General features: G+C 44.3%; 1 protein-coding gene across 2 annotated transcripts; it reads left to right on the top strand.

Annotated features, from left to right (window-relative positions):
- The first annotated feature begins 6 nt into the window (after positions 1 to 6).
- On the top strand, positions 7 to 27,974 carry TMEM39A (transmembrane protein 39A). Of its 2 annotated transcripts, none has more exons than XM_081894427.1 (9): positions 7 to 193; positions 16,148 to 16,341; positions 17,997 to 18,219; positions 19,211 to 19,294; positions 21,955 to 22,109; positions 22,644 to 22,992; positions 24,499 to 24,686; positions 26,205 to 26,334; positions 27,665 to 27,974. In XM_081894427.1, exons 2-9 carry the CDS (start codon positions 16,229 to 16,231, stop codon positions 27,896 to 27,898), a joined length of 1,476 nt encoding a protein of 491 aa, XP_081750553.1. In that variant the 5' UTR covers positions 7 to 193; positions 16,148 to 16,228; the 3' UTR covers positions 27,899 to 27,974. The 2 variants fall into 2 exon arrangements, with proteins under 2 accessions (XP_081750553.1, XP_081750554.1); XM_081894428.1 differs by having other exon boundaries at positions 8 to 193; positions 26,205 to 26,325.
- Positions 27,975 to 27,999: the final 25 nt, after the last annotated feature.

Consider the following 27,999-nt stretch of genomic DNA (forward strand, 5'->3'; position numbering starts at 1 on the left):
ACGTCTCTTCAGGGCGGCAGGAGCTGCAGTCGCCGCCGCGACAACGAGCGAAGGAGGGACAAGAGGAAACGGGGAGCCGGACCGGGACGTTCCGGGACGGGTCCCCTCCGCAGCCTGGCGGGCCCCCGAGAGCGGGCAGGCGGCTGCTGCTGCTGCGGCGGCGGGACCCCCTCATGGTGCTGCTAGAGAGGCGGTGAGTGGGCGCGAGCGAGAGAGCGAGCGAGCGGCCGCTCCTTCCTTCCTTCCTTCCTTCTCTCCCTCACGCTCGTGTTTTCCTCACGGCGTGGGGTGCCCGGACGGGGCGCCCCACCGTCCCAGGAAGGCCCTTCCAAGGGAGGAGGAGAGGGGAGCCTCCCCCGTCGGCCTAGCTCCCGCCCGCCTTTCTTTGTCTCTCAGCCAAAGGGGAAGACCTCCTTTTTTTTTAATTTCCTCTCCTTCTCCTCTTTCTTCCCCCTTCTGCTGCTCTTCATCCATTCCTCCTTCCCGTTGGGTTAATTGCCAGTTTGCTGCTGCTCAGTTACTCACTGGCATCCCAACCCGCCCCCTCCTCCCCAATACATACACTTTTCTTCCTCAGGTGCCTTTCACTTCTTTCTTTCTTTCTTTCTTTCTTTCTTTCTTTCTTTCTTTCTTTCTTTCTTTCTTTCTTTCTCTTCCTCAGGTGCCTTTCACTTCTTTCTTTCTCTCTCTCTCTCTCTCTCTCTCTCTCTCTTTCTTACTTTCTTTCTTTCTCTTTCTTTCTCTCTCTCTCTCTCTCTCTCTCTCTCTCTCTCTCTTTCTTTCTTTCTTTCTCTCTCTCTCTCTCTCTCTCTCTCAAACACCACTTGAGAATATTTCTTATTTACTTACTTATACATTATTGATGGATTGATTTATAGGTTTCTATGCCGTCCTTCACGTAAGGATCGCAGGGCGGTTTGTGACACAGAAACATGAAAACGCATTAAGAAGCCAAAACTCTAGCCGCGGTTTAAATGCCCATAGGGTGTATAATTAGCCAAAGGCCCAAGGAAAGAGGAACACTTTTGCTTGGCGCCCAAAGGTAGGTAATGAAGGTGCCAGGCGAGCCTCCCTGGAGACAGCATTTCACAAGCAGGGAGCCACTTCAGAAAAGGCCGGTTCCTATGTTCAGGCCTTACAGACATTGATTGCAGGGTCGAGGTTGATTCATATGGGGAGAGGCGGTTCTTCTTCCTCCTACCACTCCCCTTGATACAGTGTGGCACTCTTTCCCTCACCCAGTCCTATTTTTCTAGGACAAGAGGTGCTGGACTTAACCACGAACACCTCCCTCATTCTCTTAGAATGCCAATGGCACTCACCTGAGAGGTGGCAGAACTGAGTTCCGGTGAGTTCCAGCTGAAAAAAGTCATGCCCCCACCTCATTTTTCACCCCCCCCTTTTTCGTATAGGAATTAGGTTGCCTCACATTTAAAATAAAGAAATGCCACCTCCCGTTCTCCTTGGGTGATATTATGGTTGTAGATGAAAACCTAGGGTTACCTAGTTTGTTCCCTCTGAATGTTGCTAGACTTCCAGCTTCCACGTGGCCAACCAGTGACTGGGGTGGTTGGATTTGTAGTCCAACAACACCTGAACATGATCCCTAGCTAACAGGACCAGCGGTCAGGGATGATGGGAGTTGTAGTCCCAAAACATCTCGAGGGCCGAGTTTACCTAGGCTGTTGAGGCTTATTTAAACTTCTCCTTTTTCTGTCTACAAAAAAAAATATCTGGACTTGAAAGGTTTGGCTCTGCATATTAGTGTCAAGCACTTCAGGAATATCCCTCAGAATCAGGCGTTCAGCAGGAGCAAGTGACTAGCACATTTGACTGCCTCTCTAAACATTGTGTAATTTTGCCTAGGCTTCATCCTGTGCACACTTTATGGGGAAATAAGCCCGACTGAACTCAAAAAACGTCTGTCCGATTAAACATGTGGCACAAGATAAGGTTGCACATGTGCTAAACAGTAAGGCTTGCCACATTTCAGTTAGAAGGACTAAACAGGTGGGTTCCAAACATAGCAGAGCAAACCCCAAAAAACAGGTTCAGAATTCTGATCAATTTGGTGCCCATCTAAGCCAAAACAGACACTGAAACTGAAACGATTAAAGCATAATATTGTTACCGTACTCAAATGTGTGCAGTTTGCCTGTGTAAATGTAACTTGCGTATGTGGGTAAGAATGGGATTTGCTTTTTTCAGTTATCCCCCAAATTTGCAGGTATTTGGGATCTGTCTTTCAAAACACCTCCAACAGAATTTGTGGCTTCTGGCCCCAGTTGAGAAATTGCCCCAACAGGACAATGTTGATCAGCACCTTGAAAGTGTTAATTACAATGCAACCACTTACCTATGTTGTCATCAAAATGCACATTAACACTACATTCCTAAATGTTACTACCTCTGGAAGGAAATCCTGTGTGGATGATGGTGGTTGTTTTAAGGCGAAAGGTACTTTGAAATAATCTTGTGTGGTTTTGCTGGCTCAACATGAAATGACAAAATTTGTTATATTTTTAGTTCAGCCATGGATTCAGATGTAGTTAAGTAGGGCTTAACTCTCAGGAAGGTGAATTGCAGCTTTAATTTTCTAGTTTAAATAGCATCTCTTCCTACTATGTCAGGAAGCTATATCTTGTGGTCACTTGAACTCAGGAAGTGGCTCATGAATTTTGGACTAAAATAGGTTTGGTTTTGGTTTCACATTAGTGCACATGTGAGTAATGTCTTCATGAATAATAGATATGAAATAATGAATAATTCTTATTCTTAAAAGGGTAAATTCCCATTACTGTGAATTCATTTTTCTGAAGAATAGGCAGGAGAGGTTGGACACTCTGGTGAAGATTGGAAAAACGGGGAATTTTTGGAAACAGACACAATGAAGGGAAGCTGCCTGCTCCATTTTGAAAAATATGCTAATGGAAAAGTTTATGAAGGGCCTACTTCTGACTTACACTCAGAAACTTCTTGATATGAAGGGTCACCAAACAGTGTTTTCCTTTTTCTCAACCTTTAAAATGTGTGGATGCTCAACTTAATTTACAGCACTCTGAAACAAGTAGGTTAGCTGTCTCTCACAGATTTTCCATTTTGAAGTTGATCATTTGAATATTTCCATTGGTATCTGCAAAGGGCGTGTTCCTACTTAGGTTCCTTGTAATTACTGGTGAGGAATAGATAAATGTATTCATCACTCTACTCTCTGCTAAGAACCATAGGCTGTGCTTACATGCAATGCCAACAAACCATGGCTATCAGCTGGTTTAGAATGCGGCCCACGGACGGTCCCGGAATCAGCATGTTTTTACATGAGTAGAATGTGTCCTTTTATTTAAAATGCATCTCTGGGTTATTTGTGGGGCCTGCCTGGTGTTTTTGTGAGTAGAATGTGTGTTTTTATTTAAAATGCATCTCTGGGTTATTTGTGGGGCATAGGAATTCGTTCATTCCACCCCCCCCCCCATATAGTCTGGCCCACCACATGGTCTTGAGGGGTGGTGGACCGGCCCACAACCGAAAAAGGTTGCTGATCCCTGCTCTACTCCTTAGAAAAAGAGGAGCAAAGTAGGGACTCCTTGCTAATGTGCAGACTAATTAGATTTCTTGGTAGCATTATGGACGAATGTGGCCATTGTCCAGTGAATCGAGTGTTGAGTTTAAATCCAGTCTTTTTCATGTAGCACTGTACACTGTTGTGCTGCTGTGCAGTTCTAGGTATAGCCAAGCTGTTGTAAGTGGTGTGAGCATTGGCAACAATACTGGTAAGGATCAACAAGGCCGTGGTGCTATATTCCTGGCTAGGAAACTGTTTTGATTCCTCCAGCTGGTTGTAGCAGTTGCCAGCTGCTGTTGCAAAGCAACTGGGCCATACTGTTTTTCAGTCCTAGGTATGTCTGAGCTTTGCCATGGGCTTTATGCACATGGGCACCTGCATGGCAGTTTTAGTGGGTCACACTTTCTAGTTAGCAATCCTAAGAGTATTTTGAAATGAGACTTTAAAATAAGCATATTGAGGATCGGAGTACTGATACTTGTGGCGATAAATGATTAGATTTCATCCTCATCTCTGATTTTAAAGACAAAATGTGCTAAGGCACAATATATATATCCAAACTAATCCTTGTCACACCTTTATATTTTTCATGAATATAAAAGTCTATTTTAATTGAAGTCTCTGTCTCTCTCTCTCTAGATATATATCTTCAAGGCTAAATGCTAAGAGTGGCTTTATCTCTCCATTCCATCTGAATCAGGCTAGGTGTCTGAGGTTCTAGAACAGTGCCTAGAGGCATTAACAGGCTGGATGGGGGCCAGCAAATTGAAACTTGAGTTAGACAAGATGGCAGTATTATGCTTGCAGAGTTTTCCAAGAAATGAAAAGACAAGGCTGCTTTGGATGGGATTGCACTCCCCAGAGAAGGGCAGGTTCATAGTTCAGATGTTTTGGCAAAATGATGGTTGGTGCTAAACAGGAAATAGAGAGAGAAGCCATGTACTAGAGGCTGGAAGGGGAGGAAAGCATGGAAGTCCGTGACTCATTCATAATCTTCCAAACTATGTTGGAAAGGTGCCACTCTTTAAATATGCAATATCTTGCTCCCTTGGTTAGTTAAATTAAGAAGCAGGTGACATAGCTTCTTTGTGTGTGTGTTTTTAATTTTCCCCAAGCTTGGTTTCTAAATTGGTGCAACGTTACAAAATATAGTTCCGAATTTGGAAGTACTTGAAGGCTATAAACAGTGTTAGAAACTGAGATATGAAAACTAGGGGCTAAATGGTACCTTAAACCTAGGTTATGGGCGCAACAATGGAATGTCTACGCACACTTTTTTATAACACGAATACAAAGCTGAAAATGAATGAACTGCAGCTAAAATCTTATGTTCATTTTTCACATGGTCTAGTCCTTCCCCTGCCCACCCCCCCTAATATTCTTAAGAGGGTCTCTTCTCCAGTCTTCAGAGAGCAGCTGGAAGTGGGGAGGCAGAAAAGGGTCCTCCTTTCCTTCCACTCTGCAGTTTTAATCTGCACCCAGAGCTCAGAAACTGCTCTCGCTAATGCAATTCCCTGTCGCAAAATGCACCTAGAACAATGGGAGTTTCGAACACTGGATATAATCTGATGTAAATATTACAATTTATGTAGTCAAAAGAAGAGTATTTCTAGGAAAAATATCCCTTCAAATTCAGGAAAGAATATTTCCCCCTTAATCTGCCTAATGGTTGCTATGATTTCATTGGTGTCCTGAGCACACCCAGCCCAAGGAAGACAAACGGTGGGCAGCATAATTCTTTATTGACAAAGCACACAATTACAGTAGTTCCTAAGGTGCACAGAACATGTGCACATACTTCTGCCGACAAGTGGCTGGCATCCCCTCCTCAGGGTTATTCTCTGAGCTGGACTGTTGGTATAACCACGTCTCCATGCAAACTTAGGTACCTCCGTCTGACGGTCCACGTGCACCATCCAGGTAATAATAATAATAATAATAAATTTTATTTATATCCCGCCCTCCCCAGCCGAAGCCGGGCTCAGGGCGGCTAACAATAAAACAGTACAAAAGTACAGCATAAACAACACTCTAAAATCATTCATTATAAAATTAATTAATTCAAGCCACTGGCAGCCATTGGGCCAGAGCTCCGCGAAGATTGCCGAGGGAGGGAGTCAGGCTGTGCCCTGGCCAAAGGCCTGGTGGAACAGCTCTGTCTTGCAGGCCCTGCGGAAAGATGTCAAGTCCCGCAGGGCCCTGGCCTCTTGTGACAGGTACCCTGTCTTCCTCCTCTCCTGGTGCATCCTACCCTTCATCTCACTCGAGCTCCTGTCCTGCATCCTGCACCCCTTCCCCATCTGTTCCTGCTCAGACTCTTCCCTTCCCTCCAGCCCTGACTCCTGTCTCACAAGAGGCATAAACCCCATAAATTGCTGCTCCCTTCCCCTGGGTCAGCCTCTGGCCCTGCAGCCACCGCCAACAACAGTTCATCTCCTCTGTGCCCTGCCAGTTCACCCTGTTCCATGTTTTCAGTATGAGCACATTCAACCTTGCCCATGATCTTTCCTTCTCTGGCTTCACTGTCTTTCACTGTGCAAAGGTCTTCTACTCCCTCAAAAGATACTGCAACTTTCTTGATGCCCCTCTTGATCTCACCTCGGAACTCAACTTTTTCCATAAAGCCTTTGACATAACCCCTTAGTTCCTACGCGCTATGGTAACTAGGGATGGAACTAAGCCTAAATTAAATACATATGAACAGAAGCACCCACATGTTGCTTGATGTTTACCCCATCTCCTCTTTGTTGTAAGATTACACTGCAAGCTCCTCAATGTAGGAAAACCTTTTTATACACTATAAAACATCATGCTTACTGATGGTGCTGTATAAATATAGGTTTACTTTTATCTTCCTTTAATCTACGCAAACAAATGTTACATATGTTTCAGTAAATAATTATCCCCTATGTATTTAGTTAGGCTGATCTTCAACTCTCCTCCTGTAATAAATCCTGCTTGGTCACACTTGGTATGCAACTAGTCACTATTGATAAGAGGAAGTTGATTAATAGTTTATAAATCCTAGTTCAATAATGAGATTGGGTGGTAGAGGTGAATCAGAATCTCTCACTTAAAAGAATGTCCCCGCCCCCATCATTTTTGCAGAGGATTCCATGCAAACCTGTATGGGTTCCTCTGCTAAAACAGTTTGGTGGGGCACTTCCCAACTTTAAGATTCCAAAGCATCTTGCACATGGCATTGTTGTGATGTCATGTGATTGATGGGTAGTTTGGCCCATTCACCTGTCAAATATGACCAGGAACTGCCTGTGGAACCAAAAAGGTTTCTTACTCCTGCTTTATAAGTTTAGATCCAGACTTAGTCTGGTATTCAGTGTTAGTCAGAACAGATGCACTAAAATCAGTGGTCTTATGTAATTCATAGCACAGTCCCATACATGTCTGCTTAGAAGTAAGTCCTGTTGAGGTCAAAGGGGCTTACTTGCAGGTATGTGGTGCAGGTCATCAACCTAAGTTGGATATCACCCACAGTTCTATCTTCAGTCCCAGTGATTTCAGTAGGGTCTTCTCTAAGCACGACTAAGTATGGATCCAATCTTGGTCTTTTTCCAGCACCTGTATCTCTTTCACTAGTGTCCCACTAGTCCAGAGGTCGCAAATGTTTTGAGTGGGCACATTTGAGAATATTGAAAAAGTAGTATAGGTGCATGTATTGCTAGAAACTGGGATAGGAATGCTAGGAGCCATGTGGCTCCTGGGACCTAGGCTGTGGGTGCCAAAACAAAATGTCAAGGCGCCTTTTTTCTTTCTACCCCACTACCAGACCAGGCAGCCCCACAACAACAACAAACAAAATGCTGCTGGCCAGTCTGGGGGTCGGGAGGGTAGCACAGCTGCTATACCCCACCAAACATCTCATTTGCCCAGCAGCAAAAAATATTATTATTGTTGTTGTTATTTTATTATTGCTGCTTGGTGAATCAGGTGACTGCAGAGTAGTGCAGCAGCACAAAATGTGTCTTTCCCTACCAGTCTACCTTGCTAAACACCTGATTCACCTTGGGAGTGCGGCAGCAAGAAAAAGGAAAAAAGGTGTATCTTTTGCTGCTGCGCTGCTGGGCAAATCAGTTGTTTGGCAGGGTTGCGCAGCAGCAAGAGACATGCGTCCTTTGTTGCCCCAGCTTTTGCTGCCGCTGTACCTGGCAGACCAGCTGACTGCAACTAGGAAAGTGAAGATGCTAGGTGCTAAGCGTGGCTCCTGGACATTTCCATTCATTCGCAAAATGTGACTGGTGCCTGGCTAGTTTTGAACGCTGGAACATGGCAGCTGTAGTGTGTCCGACATAACACAAAATGGCTGCCACATGTAAAGGAATGAAAAGAGACAGAAAAAGATGTGGGCATCCCCCTACCACTGCCAGTCCTCATGCATTTTGGATTTTTGAGGAGATATTTACTGAGCCTTTTGCAGGCATCATAGGAGGTACTAGTGGGCACACCAGTACCCATGGGCACCAGGTTGGCAATCCGTGCTCTAATGTTTTCAATCAATTCATTTTTCTAAGCTCAATAAATGTAAACTGAGAGACCAGTTCCATGCTCTTGGTAAAATGGTGCTGTATAAATAATAAACAGTAATAATGTAAACTGATATTTCTTAAAAGGATTCAGTGAGTTTCTGTGGTGAAACAAAAATAAAAAATAGATTGAATCCAATCCATGTTAGTCGTGACTAACAAGACCCATTGATTTCAGTGGAACTTATGTGTGACTACATTAAACTGGATCCATTCCAGTATATTTTTAAAAGAAATGTCCTTCAAGACAAGGCACCAATCGTGCAAATTATGTTGAACTGATATAAAATACCTATATTTTTTGAATACTTTTAATTAGCTTATCCGTCCATCTCCTGATTCTTAGGGTCATTAAAATCTCTTCCCGTCACTCAACATGTCATTTCTAGTGGTTTTCAATAGAAGCAAAAAAAAATGTGTGCCAAGTTGACTGCTTGTATGTTAACAGAAAGAATGTGTATCCCTAATTCACAACTTGTAAAAATATATCTGCTTTCAGAATCCGCCTTCATTGTGAAAATGTCACCTTGCGAAAAGCCTTTCTCTTGTTTACTCATTTCGTTTTCAAAATCCAGTCAGTACTTACGATTGCACCATATTATGCAAAAAAAATTGCACTATTTTGTGCATCTTATTTAGATTATCTCACTTGTTTTGATTCTCTTATGGTGTGGAGTTCCTTGGTGGACAGGTTCTTCGTGGTGTTTATGAGGAGGGATAGGTCCCCCCCTCCCTTCATTCATTTGGGCATGTGCCCTTCTGTGCATTCTACACTCTCTCTTGGACTACAGGAGAACAAATTATTTCTAGTAGCAATACAGCAGCGTAGCATGGTTTGCCAGGGCCTGGGGCGGATACGCGACGCTTCAGCCCTCACTGCCACCACCACTGGAATATGCCCCTCCCCACTAGAGCCAAGCAGAACCATATTGCACTGCCTGCCCACCCTCACGGGGGACTGGCCGGCGCAGCCCTTGGATCGCCCCAGCCTCACACATTAGATTGGGACTGGCAGGGTGGCGTGCAAAGGATGCAACAGCCATGCTCCCTTCAATCCCTGCTTCACAAAGCAAGGGGAGAGGCTGGTATTGAAAGGTACATGGCTGTTGCGTCCTTCTCATATCGCTCTGCCGGGCAAATCATTCAGATCAGATCCCAGCCTTGCAAAGCAGCACAGGGCTGGCAGGGCAGCATGAGGGGCCAAATGTGCCGCGCCCCCTGAAAAAATGTGCCCAGGGCCATCACCCTGGCAACCCCCTCCACCCTACGCCCCTGAATTAATGTGTTTTTCAACCTTGCTTCCATGCATAGTATCTTATTCTGAGGCTGCTGCATTCGTGTTGGCTTGTAAGAACTTGTTTTTTAATCACTTGTAAACATACCTTGTGGTGAAGCAATATGTTTTGCAGACCGCATTGATCAGGTCTGTAGCTGTATAAATATCTGGGATAACACACATAAGGGAATGAATGCACCGAAATAAGAATGACTTAGATTCAGAACAGAATGACTCTGTGAAATTCCCCCAAGTTTGGAAAAACAAATAGCTGGGAATTGCAGCGTGCTTATACTTGGCAGAAACCATTTAGGGCTTCCCAAAGAAAAGCAAGACCCTTCTCAGATTATTTGTTGCAGTGCGGTCCTATCTTCTCTGGGACCTTAACTTCATGGTACAGTGGTACCTCGCAAGACGAATGCCTCGTAAGACGAAAAACTCGCAAGACGAAAGAGTTTTTCGTTTTTTGAGTTGCTTCGCAAGACGGATTTCCCTATGGGCTTGCTTCGCAAGATGAAAACGTCTTGCAAGTTTGTTTCCTTTTTCTTTTTCAATGCATTCCTATGGGAATCCGTGCTTCGCAAGACGAAAAAACTCGCAGAATCAATTAATTTCGTCTTGCGAGGTACCACTGTACTTGCGACCTTGCATGTGACTGGGAAAAGCCACTTCTGGTGGGCATTAATCAGGTTGTGGCAGAAAGCAGGTGGTTCCCAGACTTCCTACTTGCATGCTTTTGCCAGGTCCAAACTATCTCCGTTATGGAAAAAGCTGCTGAGCTGTGCAAAACCATCTAATACGGGGAAAGTCTAATACTTTTCCTTCCTAGTACTGTTTACCTGCTCCTGGCCGCCCCCACCGATGGTGGCTCGTTGGGATTTTAATGGGTTGTTGGTGCCAAGCTAAACATGGATTAAATATTTGCTACCCACGTGTATACCAGTGATCATATCTCGGTTACAGAATTTAAATTGTCGGCTGCGCTTGGGCCAGCCCTGTTTCCGACTGTCTGTGGGAGTAGTCAGGTTTCGTTTGTGTGAAGTAAACGGGCAAAGTCCCAGTGCTTGATGGTGGCCCACTTTTTGGCTAATACCTAAGCCTTAGTCTAATGTCTTAGATGTGGGGTTCCTTTTTAAGACAGCAGCTGTATAGGTTCTGAGTAGTACAGCAAGAATGAACCACATAATACTGGTTCTGCTGGTGCACTGGCTACCAGTTTGTGCCCAATTCAAGGGATTAACTTTGGTTTATAAAGCTTTTAATGACTTAAGAGCCAAATATCTGAAGGAGTGCCTTCCTTGGTACAGTGGTGCCTCGCAAGACGAAATTAATCTGTTCCGCGAGTCTCTTCGTCTTGCGGTTTTTTCGTCTTGCGAAGCACGGCTATTAGCGGCTTAGCGGCTATTAGCGGCTTAGCGGCTTTAAGAAAAAGGAAACAAACTCGCAAGACGTTTCGTCTTGCAAAGCAAGCCCATAGGGAAATTCGTCTTGCGGAATGACTCAAAAAATGGAAAACTCTTTTGTCTTGCGTGTTTTTCGTCTTGCGGGGCATTCGTCTTGCGAGGTACCACTGTACTGTATTTGCAGGCCTGTGCCTGAGGGCCCAATCCAGCTAATCCATCTTGCTAGCAGAAGCGCACACAAGGACTTCCACAGTGATTCTTCCTCCTCGACCACCAAATTGGCCTGGGTGGGTTGCGATAGCCTCCAGAATAGCGCACTGGGACAGAGAGGGGGAGATCTTGCTATCAGGCAAGCAAAAATGATATTCCTAGTGCTGCGTTGAATTCCTCTCTTAGGATTGACTGAGGGGTCTTTCTCATGGTTCTGCCAACGAGTGTGGGAGTTGAGAGGGAGCATAATGCAGAGCTTTCTCTGTGAGGGTGCCCCATTTTCCTGGAACTTTCTCCCCGTCAGTGGTGCATTGGTTGTCTACCACGTTAAGCTCCTTTGCATGTTTAATCACTTTTTTATGCTGGTGTGTGGAGGAGCTGCTGCTGAATTACTGATTTGGTTCCGTTGACTGTAATTACGTTGTATATCCATGTGTTTATAATGTTAATTTTATATTGATTTGTACAGAAACACACACATCCAGGGTGCCTTTATGATGAAGGGCAGTTTAAAAGTTCAAAAATAATTAATAGTAATGGTTCCTAATAAAACTGAAGGGTGCACAGTATGAGTAATTTGGCTACTGCATGTAAGCAAACATGGCAAGTTATCTGTATGTATTATGTTTATATGCAATGACACTGAATATGGTGTTTGCAGCACCAGTGAATACAACAGATAGAATTGCCTAACCATTAGCAAGATGAGGCTGAAGCGGTTTGCCAGTTCTTTTGATTTGTGGGCCTTCTACTATAAGAGTATATATATACTATAAATGTGTATATATACACATTTCAAATCAAGATTTCTTGCATAGTAAAAGTATTGCCTTACAGTATATTGGTCCAGTTCACACATAACGTTAAGCGAGTTAAAACTGTGAGCCTGGATGCAGACATAATGCTAGGCCAAACCACGGCTGTAACCCACCCAGGAACCTTAGGGTGAAGGGTGGATAATAAATTAGTAGTAGTAATAGTCCCTCATTCCATATGATAACAATTCAGTGTTAGAAACTGAGATATGAAAGCTAGGAGCTAAATGGCACCTTAAACCTAGGTTATGGGCGCAACAATGGAATGTCTAGGCACACTTTTTTATAACAAGAATACAAAGCTGAAAATGAATGAACTGCAGCTAAAATCTTATGTTCATTTTTCACATGTGCCTAGAATAATGGGAATTTCAAATGCTGTCACAATTGTCCAAAATCTAGCCACATTTTTCTCTATTACCTAGCTCTATCCAAAGCTTAAGAGAAAAGTTTCCTTTTTAGCAAGTTTTTAAAATTCTACATTTTGTGATTAGTTGTTCTTGTGATGCCAGTAGAATCACTTTTTCTACCAAAGTGGCAGCTGTTTAGGATCTTGTCAGCCTTTGTCGCCAGTAATTCTGGCTTCCCTTTAATGCACATATGTGTTTGTGTTCTCTCACATAACATCATTTTCTCTACACTCTTTAAAATGTTTATCTTTAGTCACAAAGCAGAAATCAGGGAATCTGAACGAAAAGTCAGTTTTATGTACATGCTGCTTTTCCCCCTACTAATAGCATTTTATTCTGATTGACAGTGTTATCCAAGGTCAGTAAATAAAATATTTTGCCAACTTTGAACTCAAAAGTCCAGTGTGTCAATATGGAAGCTGGACTCCATAAGGCAAACAGTGTTGCTGCAATACATACAGGTCTTTAGACATACAAAATAATTGCAACTGAGCAAAGACTTGGCTCTCCAGATCGTAACAGAATGTTGCATATATTTTAATTAAAGCTTTCAGTGATAAAACTAAGCACATTCTGATATCTTTCTCATTAGAATCAACAGGACTGAAGCACTTCTAATGTGGTTGGACCATGCCCTTGTTTTGTAAAACACAGTTGAAAGTGAATCCATGCTGTCATGTGATGCAGTTACTAAATGATCCCAGGAAATCTGCCTAGATACGTATCCTGTCTTGCAGTTTTAATGTGGCAGTAGATAACTCTTACCATGGGCAGGAATGTAGATAACAACACTGAAAGTAAGAAACAGGAAGTGATTAGGACATTGAGTTCTTATCCCCTGAATAAGGGGTAATATTTTGATCTAAGTTTGTATGGCCACAAAACCTATTTTGATATACACAATGTTCTCATCTTTCATTTGCATCTTTTGGCAGCCCCACCATATCAACATGCTTGCTTCACATGTTAATTCTCAATAGAGGCCCATGGCTTGGCAGCTAAATGTCATATTGTAGCATCTCAACTGGTCAAGTGAAGTAACGCCATAATCGAAGAGCGCTGCTTGTTCAACAGTTCATCTATTTTGGAATCCTGTTTCCAGCAGTGGCTCCAACCGCATGAGATTTCCAGCCAAATGTCTCCAGGATGTTCACAAGCAGAGCATGAAGACAAGGGACCTCCCTTGTTTTGATCCTTGGCAGCTGGTATCCAGAGGTGCAGTGCTTCTGAACATGGGCGCCCCTTTAGATTAATCAGTGACAAGTTTCTACGATCGCTACGCTCCATGAACTTGTATTACCCCCTTTTGAAGTCATCCAAGACAAAGGCGATTGTCAGGGAACTGCCATCGGAGAGTCAGGTGGTGGAAGGGCTCAAGGAGGCTAGGAGAGCCTCGGATGCGGAGGAAGGAACCAGTAGGGGGAGAGGGAGAGTTCCTGCAGAAACTCAATCGGAGGAAGGGCTCCAAGATGTTTCCAGTGAGAATAGCGGGGAGGGCTCAGGACCTCCGCTGGGGACGCCCACTCCGCGGAGGAAACTGTCACGCAGAGAATCCAGAAGAAGAGTTTCCGTCAAGGAACTCTTATGTTGGAGTAAATTCCGGAAACGCCCACTGACGGATTCTGCCAGCGATTGAGGTAGCCACGCACCCATGGCTCCTCAAACTGGGAACGTTTAGGAACTGATGTGAAGCTTGGAGGACTTAAACGCTTACGCACGAGCAGCCCCCCCCCTTTCCCATTACAGCGATTTTCACAACTTACAGAATTCACTCTAATTATGCCTCATAGGAGGTACTCTCTTCTGTTAGTCCTAAATCAACTGCCATTTTCACTGTGCAACCCTGAGGTCTGGTATTGAGGAGGAAACAATTCTCTAGGCTGCTCAAGCACTTCCTCAAAGGGAAATTCCTATGGGAACTCCTCTGGAACTCCCTGCCCTGAGTGATCTGGTGCCTGTTAAAGGTTCATCTGCTTTGTCAGACATTTGCCAGTCGTATTTTCTGTGGCTCTACCTGCTTTTAGAAGTTCTTATTGCATTACTTCTGACCTTGTTTTTTATAATGTTAGTTGCCTTGGGCATTATTAATGGAAAGGCAGGGTACATATTTATGTACTAAAATACAAATAAATTAAGGGACTCCAACCCTTTGAGTTTTGTTGCCCTTCTCTGAACTTATACTGCAGATGAGGCAAGCAGGACTGTATACAGATTGCAAACACAATGTACACTATAAACACATATTGGCTGTCTTTTTTTCATTTTCTCCCCTAATAATCCCTAACATGGAATTGTCCTTTCGTTTTTGCTGTGTACCAAGTTGATTGTTTCTGTTCTGGGTTTCCACCATCCCAAATAAATCGGTGTCAGCCACAACCTAGGCCACATCATTGTTCATATAAACCTCCCAATAGGAAACGTCGTATGCTGGTTTTCAACTTTCAATACTAATTAAATATAGGACCAATAGCTATTACTGACAATTATTTTGAAGTAAAGGAGGAAAGCTTGGAATGATGGTTAGTCATGGCAACTTACTCCTTTGTGTGAGTCTAGATTAAAACAATGTCATGCACATCGGTGGTGCTATAAAAATGGTCTGCATTATGTGCCCTAACTATATTATCTTCCTAATTCTGGTGGCTATGTGGCCTTCCTAATGTCTAAAATGTCTATAAAGGTAAAGGGTATAGGGACCCCTGACCATTAGGTAGTGACCGACTGGGGTTGCGGTGCTCACCTCGCTTTATTGGCTAAGGGAGCCCGGCGTACAGCTTCCGGGTCATGTGGACAGCATGACTAAGATGCTTCTGGCAAACCAGAGCAGCGCATGGAAATGCCGTTTACCTTCCCACCGGAGCGGTACCTATTTATCTACTTGCACTTTGACGTGCTTTCGAACTGCTAGGTGGGCAGGAGCAGGGACCGAGCAACAAGAGCTCACCCTGTCATGGGGATTCAAACCGCCAACCTTCCGATCGGCAAGTCCTAGGCTCTGTGGTTTAACCCACAGCTCCACCCAGGTCCCTACAATGTCTATAGTCCATCACTATTGACCATGCTGGCTGGGGTAGATAGGAACGAGGCACAGGACATTTGGAGAGGCCACAGATTCCCCACCTATCTTCTAACCTATAATGGTTATGTTCCCTGGCGTGGGCTGAGGGTGAGGTGTGGATTTCTACTCCCAGGTGGTAGTTGGGGATCAGTGAAAGTAGAAACAAAAGCGCAATTAATAGGCTGGGATCCAGAAATCCAGGTACTGTCTCATATTTGCCATTGTTGTGAAACAACACTGTCTTCATTCAAATCTGTCTTTTCCGATGTATCAGAGCGGAAATATAATTATTTGTTTTAGTAGAATCCAAAGTATCGTGCTTCAAGTTACACTTGCCAAAATGCCCTGTTCATATGAGGGGTCCAGTAGCATTGACTTCTTTGCAGCTAGTCACCCATGTGAGGATTTCTGCAGACATTTTGCAGAAGTCAAAACTCTCGGGTACTGTAAATTGTTAAGGAATGTTGCTAATATTTTAGATAAGAATGTAAGAAGGGCCCTGCAAAATCGGACCAAAAACCAGTATAGTCCAATACTAATCCTAGGGGAATTTCACTTCATCCTTCCAATGGGAAAACTGCCTGTTGTTTCTTCTTTCTGTTTCCTGTTCCTTAAACTTAAGTTAGTACTCCCTAAGTCCTGTTGTCTTATCTCATGGCTGATAAGCTGGTTCAGGATTCTTTGTTGCAGGATTTTATTGAAAGTGTCTGAAGTACACCGTGCCAGCTGAATTCCTCCTATCCATATGCTTCTTGACACTTTGTAAAAGGCTAGTTTTGGGGCCATGGGAGTTATCCAAGGCACTTAGTTCATTTTAGCAGATGCTTGAGGCACAGTTGAACTAATTTCTTTCTTTTTTCCCTCATTTGCAGAGCTGGAAAGTCTTGCGAATTGTTACCTAGATCTCAGGGCAAAGGCTGCCAGAGGTGGAAGAGGTGGATTGGTTCCTGGTCATGCCCGGTGGAAGGAGGGGACCCAGTCGGCAGCAGCTAAGCCGTTCAGCTTTGCCTTCTCTCCAGACGTTAGTTGGTGGGAACTGTGGCAACGGCACTAGTCTAAGAAACAGGTTAAGTCAAAACATAATATTGTGGGCTTAAATGTGGGAGGCAGAACTTTTGTTATTACTTGTCATCATCAGGTCACACTTGGGTTCACAAGAATCTTGTTTCTTTACACTTGTTGTTGCCCTGAATTTGGCAGTGTGTGATTGCCTGACTCTGTGTTTGGCTCATTTTATATCTCATACTCCTGTTGGGCAATGGAGGTATTCAGGTGGGTTGGCACCTCAGGCATTTGTCTGGAAGACAGAAAATACCTGACCTGAAAGCCTTTGCATACCCCTTTCCCTCAGGTGGCCCATCCGTTACAGTTCATAAGGTACAGCACACATGAAAAGAAAGCAATAGTTCTTATATCAAGGTTACACATACAAGTGTTTTCATCCAAGCATCTTGTAAGTGTCACAAAAAACCAGTTGTTTTTTGTTGTTCTGGGCATTCCAAGAGTTAGCGCTCAGATTTGGATATTCACTGGGTCATGGGGTGTCTCTTCCAGCTAGTTGGATTTTAATTTCCAGTTGTTCCTTCAAATTGTGGCCTTGACTTGAGCATTGCTCATTAATAAACATTGCATATCATAGACGTTTTGAAGGTTGAGAAAGCTAAGATAAGGAAGCCAGAGGATTGGAATGCACTGCTAGGCATCTAATGTCAGGGGGTTGCTTGGTTACATTATCTTATTCTTGGTACAACAGACAAAGCTGGAACAGGATTAGGCTGGGGAAAATTTGGTATCTCTGCATGAGGGTCTGAGCTCCATTTTTTTCTGGTATTGGCTTCTGCAGAAGTGGAAAAACAAGGGGCACCTGTGGAAGGACACAGGACATAAGTGACATGTGTGCTTTCATCCCACCATACTAGGCTAAAAAGTGTCAAATTCTTGACAAAGGCATGCATCGCGCTTGCCTGTGGTGAGGTGCTACTCATCATTCATGTCACAGCCCATACTACCAAAGGCCGTGTGTAGAGAGAGAGAAATCACTTGTTCTGAATCACTGAGAGTGCTGTGTGTAGTACTTTGCTTTTTTGTGTTAAGGACTGTTCAGTGTAGTACATGCGGTTAAGCTGCATATCAAAAAGTGCCCAGTTCAGACCTTTCTTCTGTGATTTTCTTACTAGTTGACCTTAGACAAATCAGCCCCATATCTGCAATATGGGGATGAACATATTGACCTATGTTAAAGAATTGTAAGGATCTCTTGAGGTAGTTAACGTTGAACAATTTAAACCTGGTGTTGAACAATTTAAACCAGCACACCAGATCCTTTCTTTCCCCATCCCCCCTAGTGTTAGCTTTGCCAGGAGTGAGCAAACCTTGCAGGACTTTGGAACCGCTGGAGATCATGGTGGCACTTGCATCACTGAAGGTCAGTTGATTGACAGTGCTTGCAAAGTGCACTGTATTTGCAAGCAGCAATAACCAAGCTAGCATTTTGCAGGCGGCAACAATAGCTTGATTTGCCTGTTCTTGCAAAGGAAAGGTAGACCCTACAGGAGCCATGGCTAGAGCATGTGGGTGTTGCTTGGCCAAAATTGCAGGCAGAGGTTTCCCCCAGCACCGATTTAAATACTCTGAATGCTAAGCATTTAACCCACAATAGGGTGAGATATCCCAGGAACACAGGCAAGAGTTAGTGTGATGTGTTGTTTCTCTCTTTTTCAGGAATGGTAGTGCTATCAGCCTCTCTGCTCCTCCAATTACAGCCTTGATCACCCCTGAGCCTGTGCGACACTGCCGAATCCCTGAGCTGCCTGTAGACGGGAACCTTCTGTTTGAGTTCTTCTTTTTCATCTACTTGCTGGTGGCCCTCTTTATTCAGTATATTAATATCTATAAGACCGTGTGGTGGTACCCATACAACCACCCTGCCTCCTGTACGTCACTGGTGAGTCCATGTTGCTGGCCGCATGCCCTTCTTGCGGTTTGCTTAGGGAAGTTTAATCATGGTGTCTCTGTGGCTCAGCTGACATCACCAAGTCTGCCATCCTTTCTTTTTCCCAGACATTATGAAATACACCCCTTTTCTCCCTCAAAGGTAGCCTTTGGGTTACGACTTCTCAAGGCAGCTCTACACTTGGGGGAGTGGGAAGGAAGGGCATTTTGGAGGTTTTGGCCCTGGGGTGCACTGTCTCTCAACATTCCTTAAACTAGCTGCCTTCCTCCCCTAACGGGAGCAATGAATCTTCTGGACTTGCCTGTGAATTCCTGTTTTTATCAAGGGAACGAGGGCAGCCAGGTCTTCCCTCTACATGCTCTCTTTATTGGGTTACTATCTACTGGGCTAATGGAGTTCTAAAAGGTTCCCAATCTACCCCTCCCTCCTTGCTTTGTGACTCATCCTGATCTGGTCATTTTCCCACTTACAGCCCCTTCCCCCACCTCCTGTTTTCCTTCAAGGAAGTGAGGCTGTTGCCAGTGCAGTTTTTGTGTTTGACCATTTTTCTCTTCATTTAATGTTTGAGTGTGAGTGTGTGTGTGCGTTACTGTAGTGTCTGGAGATTGATGGGAGAGTCCCTTCCTCCAGATCCCAAAGGCTGGCTTCACAACCCCAGAAGAGTGGGGCCTTCCCCCCTTATGCTTACTGCCTTCCTTCCCTCAAAAAACCCCCAGAAATTCACAGGTAACTACAGAATGTCTGCTCCTAGGTTTTCCTTTCTACGTGGCAGTTGTAAATACGGTAGCCTTCCCAAGCTGCTTCTATGTGCTTAATCTGTCCCCTTCTCTTCCCTCTTTATCTGGCAGACTTGGAATGGTTCACAGTGTGTCCTGGTTCTCCTTTATAGGAATTTCCATGCTTCTGCTATGTCATCTCAGCAGCTCCTGCCTTTCTGGCCTCTCCTTCACCCTGGTGAATACGCTGTTCTTTTCTCCTTTAGAACTTTCACCTCATTGATTACCATCTGGCAGCATTTATCACAGTGATGCTGGCGCGGAGGCTGGTATGGGCCCTCATCTCTGAGGTAATGTTGTCACAATTAACTCTCCCAAAGAAATCGGAGGTTTAGAATGAGCTCAGTATGATGCTTGTCATTTTTTTATTTGCCACACATGAAAGCCTACATCATGGGTAGGCACACTAAGGCCCGGGGGCCATATCCAGCCCAATTGCCTTCTAAATTCTGCCCGCGGATGGTCCAGGAATCAGCATGTTTTTACATGAGTAGAATGTGTCCTTTTATTTAAAATGCATCTTTGGGTTATTTGGGGGGGCATAGGAATTTGTTCATTATTTTTTTTCAAAATATAGTCTGGCCCCACAAGGTCTGAGTGACAGTGAACCAGCCCCCTGCTGAAAAATTTTGCTGACCCCTGGTCTAAATGTTCACTCACCTTGGTGAAGTGCTGCCATTTATTGATGTTAACAGCTGCCACGTCAGGTGAAAAGAAAAAGGAACTGAGGGAGGATTTGTTGGGAATCGTCTTAAATTTTAACAAACAAAAAGTGGATTAGCCCAGGGTGATTTGCACTAGTGGTAGAGTCAGTGAGGTTCCAGTAGGAACCTATAGCAATACATCAGGCAGAGATTAAGTGAACAGCACTTCGTTTCAAGCAAGATTGACAGTGTCAGTAGAGGTTGCATCTTAACTGTATTAACCAAGGGAGAAATTGTGAAATTAACAGACAAGCAAACAGAGTGGGATTCATCTCTTGAGTGCCAGTTTGAAAGTCAGTTCTTCATAGGTCATTTTAAAATGTGCATGGCATTCCAAGTCCAAGCTTCTGATGACTTTATATAAGATTTTTGGGTTGAACAGAGTTTGGACTGTTATTGATGGGGCACAAAATAGTGGTTCCTAGACCTCTGATACTGCATGTTCTGTTTCCAAAACTTACTTTGTTACAAGGATCTCAGATAGCTCTAGATGCTGCAACCTCTAAGGCCACTGGAAATTATGAGAAAGGTTAAGAAACAAAAGCACAACAAAACTAAAACAATGCAAAATAGACACTTAGGGCAAAGACACATTTGTCCAGCTTGGAAACCCTGTGTTGGAACAAAAATGTCTTCAGTTGTTTTGAGAAAGTGCAGATACAGTGATACCTCAGTTTTCGAACATCTCCGTTGACAAACATTTTGGTTTTCGAACGCCATAAACCTGGAAGTAAATGTTTCAGTTTTCAAACACGCCTCAGAAGTCAAATATGCCACACGGCTTCCGCTGAGTGCAAGATCCTAAAACCTAGCTGTCGGCTATTGAGTTTTTTGTTTTTGAACGTTTCAGAACTCAAATGGTCTTCCAGAATGGATTGCGTTTGAAAACCGAGGTACCACTGTAGTGTGTATCTTTCCACAGAACAGGAGCAGCCACCCTGAAAGCCCTATTATGTATTACTGTGGAGCAGGCTTCTGAGATCTTTAGAGCTTGCAGACCTGAGGGCTCTACTGGGTACATAAGGGATAAGGCAGTCTCTAAAGTAACCTGGTCCTGAGCTTTATAGGACTTTATGTTAGTACCAACACCTTGAATTTGGGTCCCAATGTCCCAGGCTATGGAAATTACTCTTTCCATGATTCCTCTAATCTTGAATGCCGCTGCACATGTTCATGACACCAACTCAAGCAGGGATAGCCAACTTGATGCTGTTGTGCAACTCCCACCATCCCTGACCATTGGAGTCAATGGTCCATCTGGAGAGTAGAACGTTAGCTATCCCTGATCTAGAGCCTTCTTGCCATAGAAGTTTGGAAAAGGGAAGTGGTTGGCTTACTTGATCTGCATTTGGTTAGCCCCGCACTTTGGAGATGGCTGGGTCTGGTCTTAGATGGATTCCCCAAGCATGGTCCTCAGAAATCCAGTGTTTGACACATGCACACACCCATTCAAAACAGGCATAGCCAGCCTTGTGCCCTCCAGATATTTTGAGCTCCCATCGTCCCCCAGCATGGCCAATGGTCAGATATAACGGGAGCTGTAGTCCACAGCATCAACCAAATTGGCTACTCCTGATGAAAAAACAAGCTTTGTTATTTACTGAAGGTACTATAGTGGGGTAGCACTCACCCCTTGTGGTAGGTTTTGTTTTGATTGGTTCTGCATCTTAACAGTACAGTTGTACCTTGGTTTCCGAACAGCTTAGTTCTCGAATGTTTTGGCTCCCGAACACCGCAAACCCGGAAGTGACTGTTCCGGTCTGCGAACTATTTTTGGAAGGCGAACGTCTGGGGCTTCAGCGACTTCCGATTGGCTGCAGGAGCTTCCTGCAGCCAATCGGAAGCCACACTTTGGTTTCTGAACATTTTGGAAGTCAGAATGGACTTCCAGAACGGATTCTGTTCAACTTCCAAGGTACAACTGTAATGCCATTTCCCCCCTGTCTTGCTACTGTCAGAGAGAACACTAAGCTAATATTTTACCCTCACAAACACCTGCAGTATTAAGGAGGATATAATTACTTGCTTTCAGTACTCGCCCCCCAAAAAACTATATTTAAAGCATTCATTACTATTTTGTTAAGTCTAGCAAAGAAATAAAATAAAAATAAAAATGGTTTCCTTTTGGCTTTGAGAGCCATGCTATACCATGTGGGGATGGTAGGTCAGGCTGTTTCTTGGGATGTATTGTGGCATATAGCAAGAGAAACTGTAGGGCTGATGGTTCCTGGTGTTTGAATTTGCAGGCCTCTCAGGTGGGAACTACATCAGTGATTCACTACACGGCACTGATTTTGGCACGCCTGGTGCTGCTCACTTTGTGTGGATGGGTGCTCTGCTGGACACTAGTTAACCTTTTCCGTAGCCATTCTGTTCTGAATCTCCTCTTTCTTGGCTACCCGTGAGTATCATTCTCTTGTATCCCGAATGTAATAAATAGGAAAGGGTCCAAAAGTACAAGACATGACAAAGAGAAGCCCTGTTGATCCACACAAGATTGGCAGAGAATCGACAGGGTTAAAAGCCGCCAGTTGAATAGGTCTTTCGGGGGAAATGGATAGGAGGAAAACGATGCCTCTCTCAACATCTTTTCCCTGCTAGAATCATTATAAAGGTCAAGAGACATCTGGTCCATCGACTTAATGCAATATATGAGCCAATGAGGAAGAGTAGATTTTAAAGGTGGGTAGGAAAGGGGAGAAGAATGGCAGCAATTGAAGAGATAGAGCCAACACAATGATTGTGCTCCTTTACCTATGGCCTCACTGCTTAGCCCTGGGAGTTGAGGCATACCACAAAAGTAGCATATGAGCGAATAACCTGGGTGTAGGAAATGCAAGCCTCTTGCTCAGGAAGCTTCTTTCAGATGTTCATGGTTGGAATGCCTAATATACCACAGGCTGTAATTTCACCTTCGCTTTTCCCTTCCCTGCAGGTTTGGTGTCTATGTCCCACTGTGCTGCTTCCACCAAGACAGCAGAACACAGCCTCTTCCCACAGACTGTGGCTATTTGGTGCAGGATCAGCTGGTAGATTCTGGTGCCACGGGGGTTGGCAGCCTCGTCAAGCCCAAAGACTTCCTCTCTCTCCTGAGAGAGTCCCTGAAAGAACAGTTCAACAACCCTGTGCCCATCCCCACACACAGCTGCCCCTTGTCTCCAGACCTCATTCGCAACGAGGTGGAATGCCTGAAAGCAGACTTCAACCGCAGAATCAAGGAGGTTCTATTCAACTCCCTCTTCAGTGCCTATTATGTGGCATTCCTGCCACTGTGCTTTGTGAAGGTAGCTGTTGCCCTATTCCTTCATTGCTATTACTGCTGCTGCTGCTGCCACCACCTTCTAAATCTTGTCTGTGGATTGTTAACACAGTGGGTTTCTGGTTAAATTTCCCTTTCTCTGTCTCCCCTCTGGCAGCCTGGATGGCAGAATGTGGCTTGATTCTGGAGTATCACTCCCAATTGGCAGATAGGTGTTGCCATACATGTAGTGCCGCTGTGGTTCGTCCACTCATTTTTCATCGCATCTATTAGCCCCATCCTCTTTCCCAGACAACTGTAACAAGTATACAGTGGTACCTTGGTTCTTGAACTTAACCCCGAAACCGTTCGAAAACAAGGTAAGGTGCTGCTTCTGAATGGCTGCTGGAGCTTCCTGCACTCAAGCAGAAGCCGTGCCGGACGTTCAGCTTCCAAAAAACGTTTGCAAACCAGAACACTTACTTCAGGGTTTGTGGCATTCAGGAGCCAATTTGTTCGGGAGCCAAGCCATTTGAGTACCAAGGTACCACTGTATTTTGCTACTGTTAGCAGGCATTTGATGCCAAGCTCACTTCATGATTTGGCAGTGCCTTCGGTGTTCATACTACTAGTAATAATAATAATAAAATTTTATTTATATTCTGCCCTCCCCAGCTGAAGCCAGGCTCAGAGTGGCTAACAACAATAAAAGTAGCACAGCGTTCTAAAATCAATTCAAAGTCAAATTAATGGCAACCATTGGGCTAGAGTTCTGTGAGGATTACCAAAGGAGGGGGTCAGACTGTGCCTTGGCCAAAGGCCTTGTGGAACAGCTCTGTCTTGCAGGCCCTGCGGAAAGATGTCAAGTCCCGCAGGGCCCTAGTCTCTTGTGACAGAGCGTTCCACCAGATCGGGGCCACAGCCAAAAAAGCCCTGGCTCTGGTTGAGGCCAGCCTAACTTCTCTGTGGCCCGGGACCTCCAAGATGTTTTTGTTTGAAGACCGTAAGATCCTCCATGGGACATACCAGGAGAGGCGATCCCGTAGGTTCGAGGGTCCTAGGCCGTATAGGGCTTTAAAGGTTAAAACCAGCACCTTAAACCTGATCCTGTACTCCACCGGGAGCCATTGCAGGATTTGAATTAATATGGTTAGAGAATAGAGGCAGCTGTGATATCCAGGCTGACTTACCAGAGACCTCAGAAAGCTGTCCAGATAGATCACAGGAGGTCTTATCAGGCTGGTGTCTAATGTGCAGATCTGGACCTTCCACACCCAATTCAGTTTCTCTCTGTGTACCCAAGAAGCGATCTTGGGCTTGTTGTTTTACTTCCACACCAGTGACCATGGGTGTGCATATTCCACAATGGCATATACATCGGCTGTGCAAAAAATTCATGTAATGTATGCCAAGGAGAAAGGAGGATCTCAAAGAGTCCTTTGCTGGCCTTGCAATTCTTAAATCTACTTAAATCTATGGCTGTAGGGCACCGCCTTCCCACTCTTGAGATCTCTGGGGCGTTGGCATTAACACCCTCTTTGGTTTCTTGCAGAGCACACAGTACTATGACATGCGCTGGTCCTGTGAACACCTCATCATGGTGTGGATCAACGCCTTTGTCATGCTCACCACCCAGCTGCTTCCTCCCAAGTATTGTGACTTGCTACACAGATCAGCTGCCCACCTGGGCAAGTGGCAGAAGCTGGAACATGGCTCATACAGCAATGCCCCCCAGCACATGTGAGTGTGACCTCAAAGCATTTGTTGACAGGGGTCAAGGGAAAGAAAATAGGGCAGCTGAAGGTATCCTAATGTTGTACCTTTCTTTAGTTGGACCCAAGACTACATTGTCTGTGTCAGTATTCTACAATGATTTTGTTGTGCGCCATACTTGCAGTTCCTGTTATTGAGATCTGCTTTTGATAGGCTTACCTGAGACTCTTTGCATAATTTATTGTGGTAACTGGCAGGGTGGGCGTTTTGTTTTGTTTTTTTTGTCTTCTCATCCAGTGAGAATTGTAGGAAGAGGGCGCAGAGAATTAGTGTAACATCATTCTCCCTAGCTTAAATCACTTAACAGACAAATCACAAGTTTTCAAATCATCATTTCGTCTCATTTGAATTTAGGTGATCTAGTGCCTGCCCTTCAGGCAACAAAGTGAGTCACCCAAAAATAAAACAGTGGATTCTACATACTTAGGGCACTGCCCAGGTATGGATAAAAATGGGTCCACAAACCAAACCAAAAATTGTGAGTGCCCAGGACCCTACCTCTCTCTTTCAGTACATTTCTATTCTGAAGCAAGTCCTGCTGTGTTTAATTGTGCTTACTGCAAGGTAACTGCAAGCATGCGCATGCTTAATTGAAAGTATATCGGATTGAACTCAGTCGTACTTATCTCTGAGTAGACAGGCTTAGGTAAGGATTAGACTGTGATTCTTGACCTCACACTGTGGCTGGGGATAAATCCCTTGCTTCCCTCTCCCAGCTCCAAATTTGAAATTGGACAGGATAGGGTTCTTGCAGTTAATACAGGGCAGTTTCTGCCCTGTGCACATTAGTGGTACTAAAGCAGGCCTTCTCATCAAGTTAGCTTACTTCATTGCTAATCTTTCCAAAAAAAGTCCACTTGTTTATTTCAGCTTTTAGTGTCTAGTTTTACATAATTTCATCTGTACACCTCCAAAGCAAAAATAAAGAAGAGAATTAGGATTCCTATTAAATTGGTTTTTACTTATTCAAATTCACATCTAATTGTACAATTGGCTGTAGGTTCAAAGTTGTAGTCCAAAATATTTTGGAGGGTATATGCAAAGCTATTTATGATTTTACCCTTGGGGTTTCTTTCCTTTTGTTCTTCAATATATATACCTGAGGCATTCTTCTTTTCAGTTGCATATATTTTTAACCTACGTACAAGAAGATTGTCAGCTTTATTACATAACTCAATGTATCTTTGTTTTCTGTATTTTATGGCTACCAGAGAAAGATTCCACTTTCCGAAACAGAGTTAAAACCTCAGATTTTATGTATGTTTGTATTGACCAATCTAATTCAGAATTTACAACTTGGTTGAAACCTCTTGCTGTTATTTCAGTGTCTACTGCTTGAAAATATGTGTATATAAATGCCTAAACAAATCAACACAAATTCGGGGTGTATATATTACCAAGTGTATATATATAACATTTTGAATTGTGAAATTACTCCGGGTTGGTTTTCTGATGCTCACCGAGTCCCTTTGTCATACTCCACAGCTGGTCTGAGAGCACAATATGGCCACAGGGAGTGCTAGTGCGACATAGTCGATGCCTATACAAAGCAGTCGGGCCTTATAACGTAGCAGTGCCTTCAGATGTGTCCCATGCCCGCTTTTATGTAAGTACCGTAAGTATTATTACGTAAGAATTCATACGCCCCACCACCACAGTTAAGCACAATTTTTCTGACGCCTGCAAATAAATAAATGGATGTAACCTGCGGAATGGGCAAAAATGGCCCCCAAATAGCGGGAAAGCAGCTGACAATCCCAGGAGCCTTTGCAACTGCAATCCCATGAGTCTTCGAGGCCTGTTGGAGGGAGGGATTGTGGTGAAGTTGGGAGGATGATTGTGGGTTTTTGGTGGAGTTTGGCTTTTTAAGATGGCGTTCCCCACTATGCACAATTTCACATATACAGCAGTACAGTGGTACCTCGGGTTACATACGCTTCAGGTTACAAACTCTGCTAACCCAGAAATAGTGCTTCAGGTTAAGCACTTTGCTTCAGGATAAGAACAGAAATTGTGCTCCGGCGGCGCGGCAGCAGTAAGAGGTCCCATTAGCTAAAGTGGTGCTTCAGGTTAAGAACAGTTTCAGGTTAAGTACAGACCTACGGAACAAATTAAGTACTTAACCTGAGGTACCACTGTATCTGGTAATATAACCCCTGAGTAAGTTTTTGTAGTCCAAAAACAGCCAGAGACCCAAAACTGGGAAACCCTGTATTAGCCATATAACGGGGTGGATTTCAGTGTAGCGCTAAGCTGAGGAGGAGGGGGAGTAATAATAATATTTTATTATTTATACCCTGCCCATTTGGCTGGGTTTCCCCTGCCACTCTGGGCAGCTCCCAACAGAATATTAATAACATGATAAAACATCAAACATTAAAAACTTCCCTAAACAGGGTTGCCTTCAGATGTCTTCTAAAAGTCAGATAGTTGTTTATTTCCTTGACATCTGATGGGAGGGCGTTCCACAGGGCGGGCACCACAACAGGCCTTCTGCCTGGTTCCCTGTAACCTCACTTCTCGCAGTGAGAGAACCACCAGAAGGCCCTCTGAGCTGGACCTCAGTGTCCGGGCTGAACAATGGGCTTGGAGACGCTCCTTCAGGTATACTGAGGAGGCTCTTCCATCAACACAAGCATTACTGCTTGCCCGACAGAATGATCTCCTTGCCTCTAGAGAAGGTTTGGGATAGGCGCATGGTGGGGGGAAGCCCTGTTGCACTAGCACAAGTTCTTGCATGGCTTCCTCTAGCAAAACTGAGTAGTTGAATCTGATCCAGTGGTTCAAATAACAGAACCACAGCAGTGTTCTTAGTGGCTACAGCCCTGGGGCTTCAGATGCAGTTGTTGGGCCTCTATTCCTTTTCCCCTGCCCCCCAGAATTTGGTTTTCATGAAACGGTCTGCTTTCTGACCCTTCAAGCACTGTTTTTTTCCCTCCCTACAGTTCCTCTTTCACCGTCCATTACGGCTTCTCAACCTGCTGATTCTCATTGAAGGCAGCGTGGTCTGCTATCAGCTCTACTCCCTGTTGCGGTCGGAGAAGTGGAACCATACCCTTTCCATGGCCCTGATCCTCTTCTGCAATTACTATGTCTTATTTAAACTCCTGCGGGACCGTATAGTGTTGGGCAGGGCATACTCGTATCCTCTGAACAGCTACGGATTAAAAGCCCATTAATCACCTGAAGAAGGGAAGGATATTTTCATACAGTTCTATTTTTTCCTTGCAACTGTTTATAAATATTTAAAAAATATTTTATATTTTGTATACTGCTGGTT

Source organism: Podarcis melisellensis, assembly GCF_964234715.1.
Source record: "Podarcis melisellensis genome assembly, chromosome: 17".
Classification (NCBI taxonomy): domain Eukaryota; kingdom Metazoa; phylum Chordata; class Lepidosauria; order Squamata; family Lacertidae; genus Podarcis; species Podarcis melisellensis.

Coding starts and splice junctions, on each gene's coding strand:
- TMEM39A (XM_081894427.1), top strand. CDS start 16,229: ATGCCCGGTGGAAGGAGGGGACCCAGTCGGCAGCAGCTAAGCCGTTCA. Junction 19,295..21,954: donor TATGGGCCCTCATCTCTGAG/GTAATGTTGTCA, acceptor TTGAATTTGCAG/GCCTCTCAGGTGGGAACTAC. Junction 22,110..22,643: donor CTCCTCTTTCTTGGCTACCC/GTGAGTATCATT, acceptor CCTTCCCTGCAG/GTTTGGTGTCTATGTCCCAC.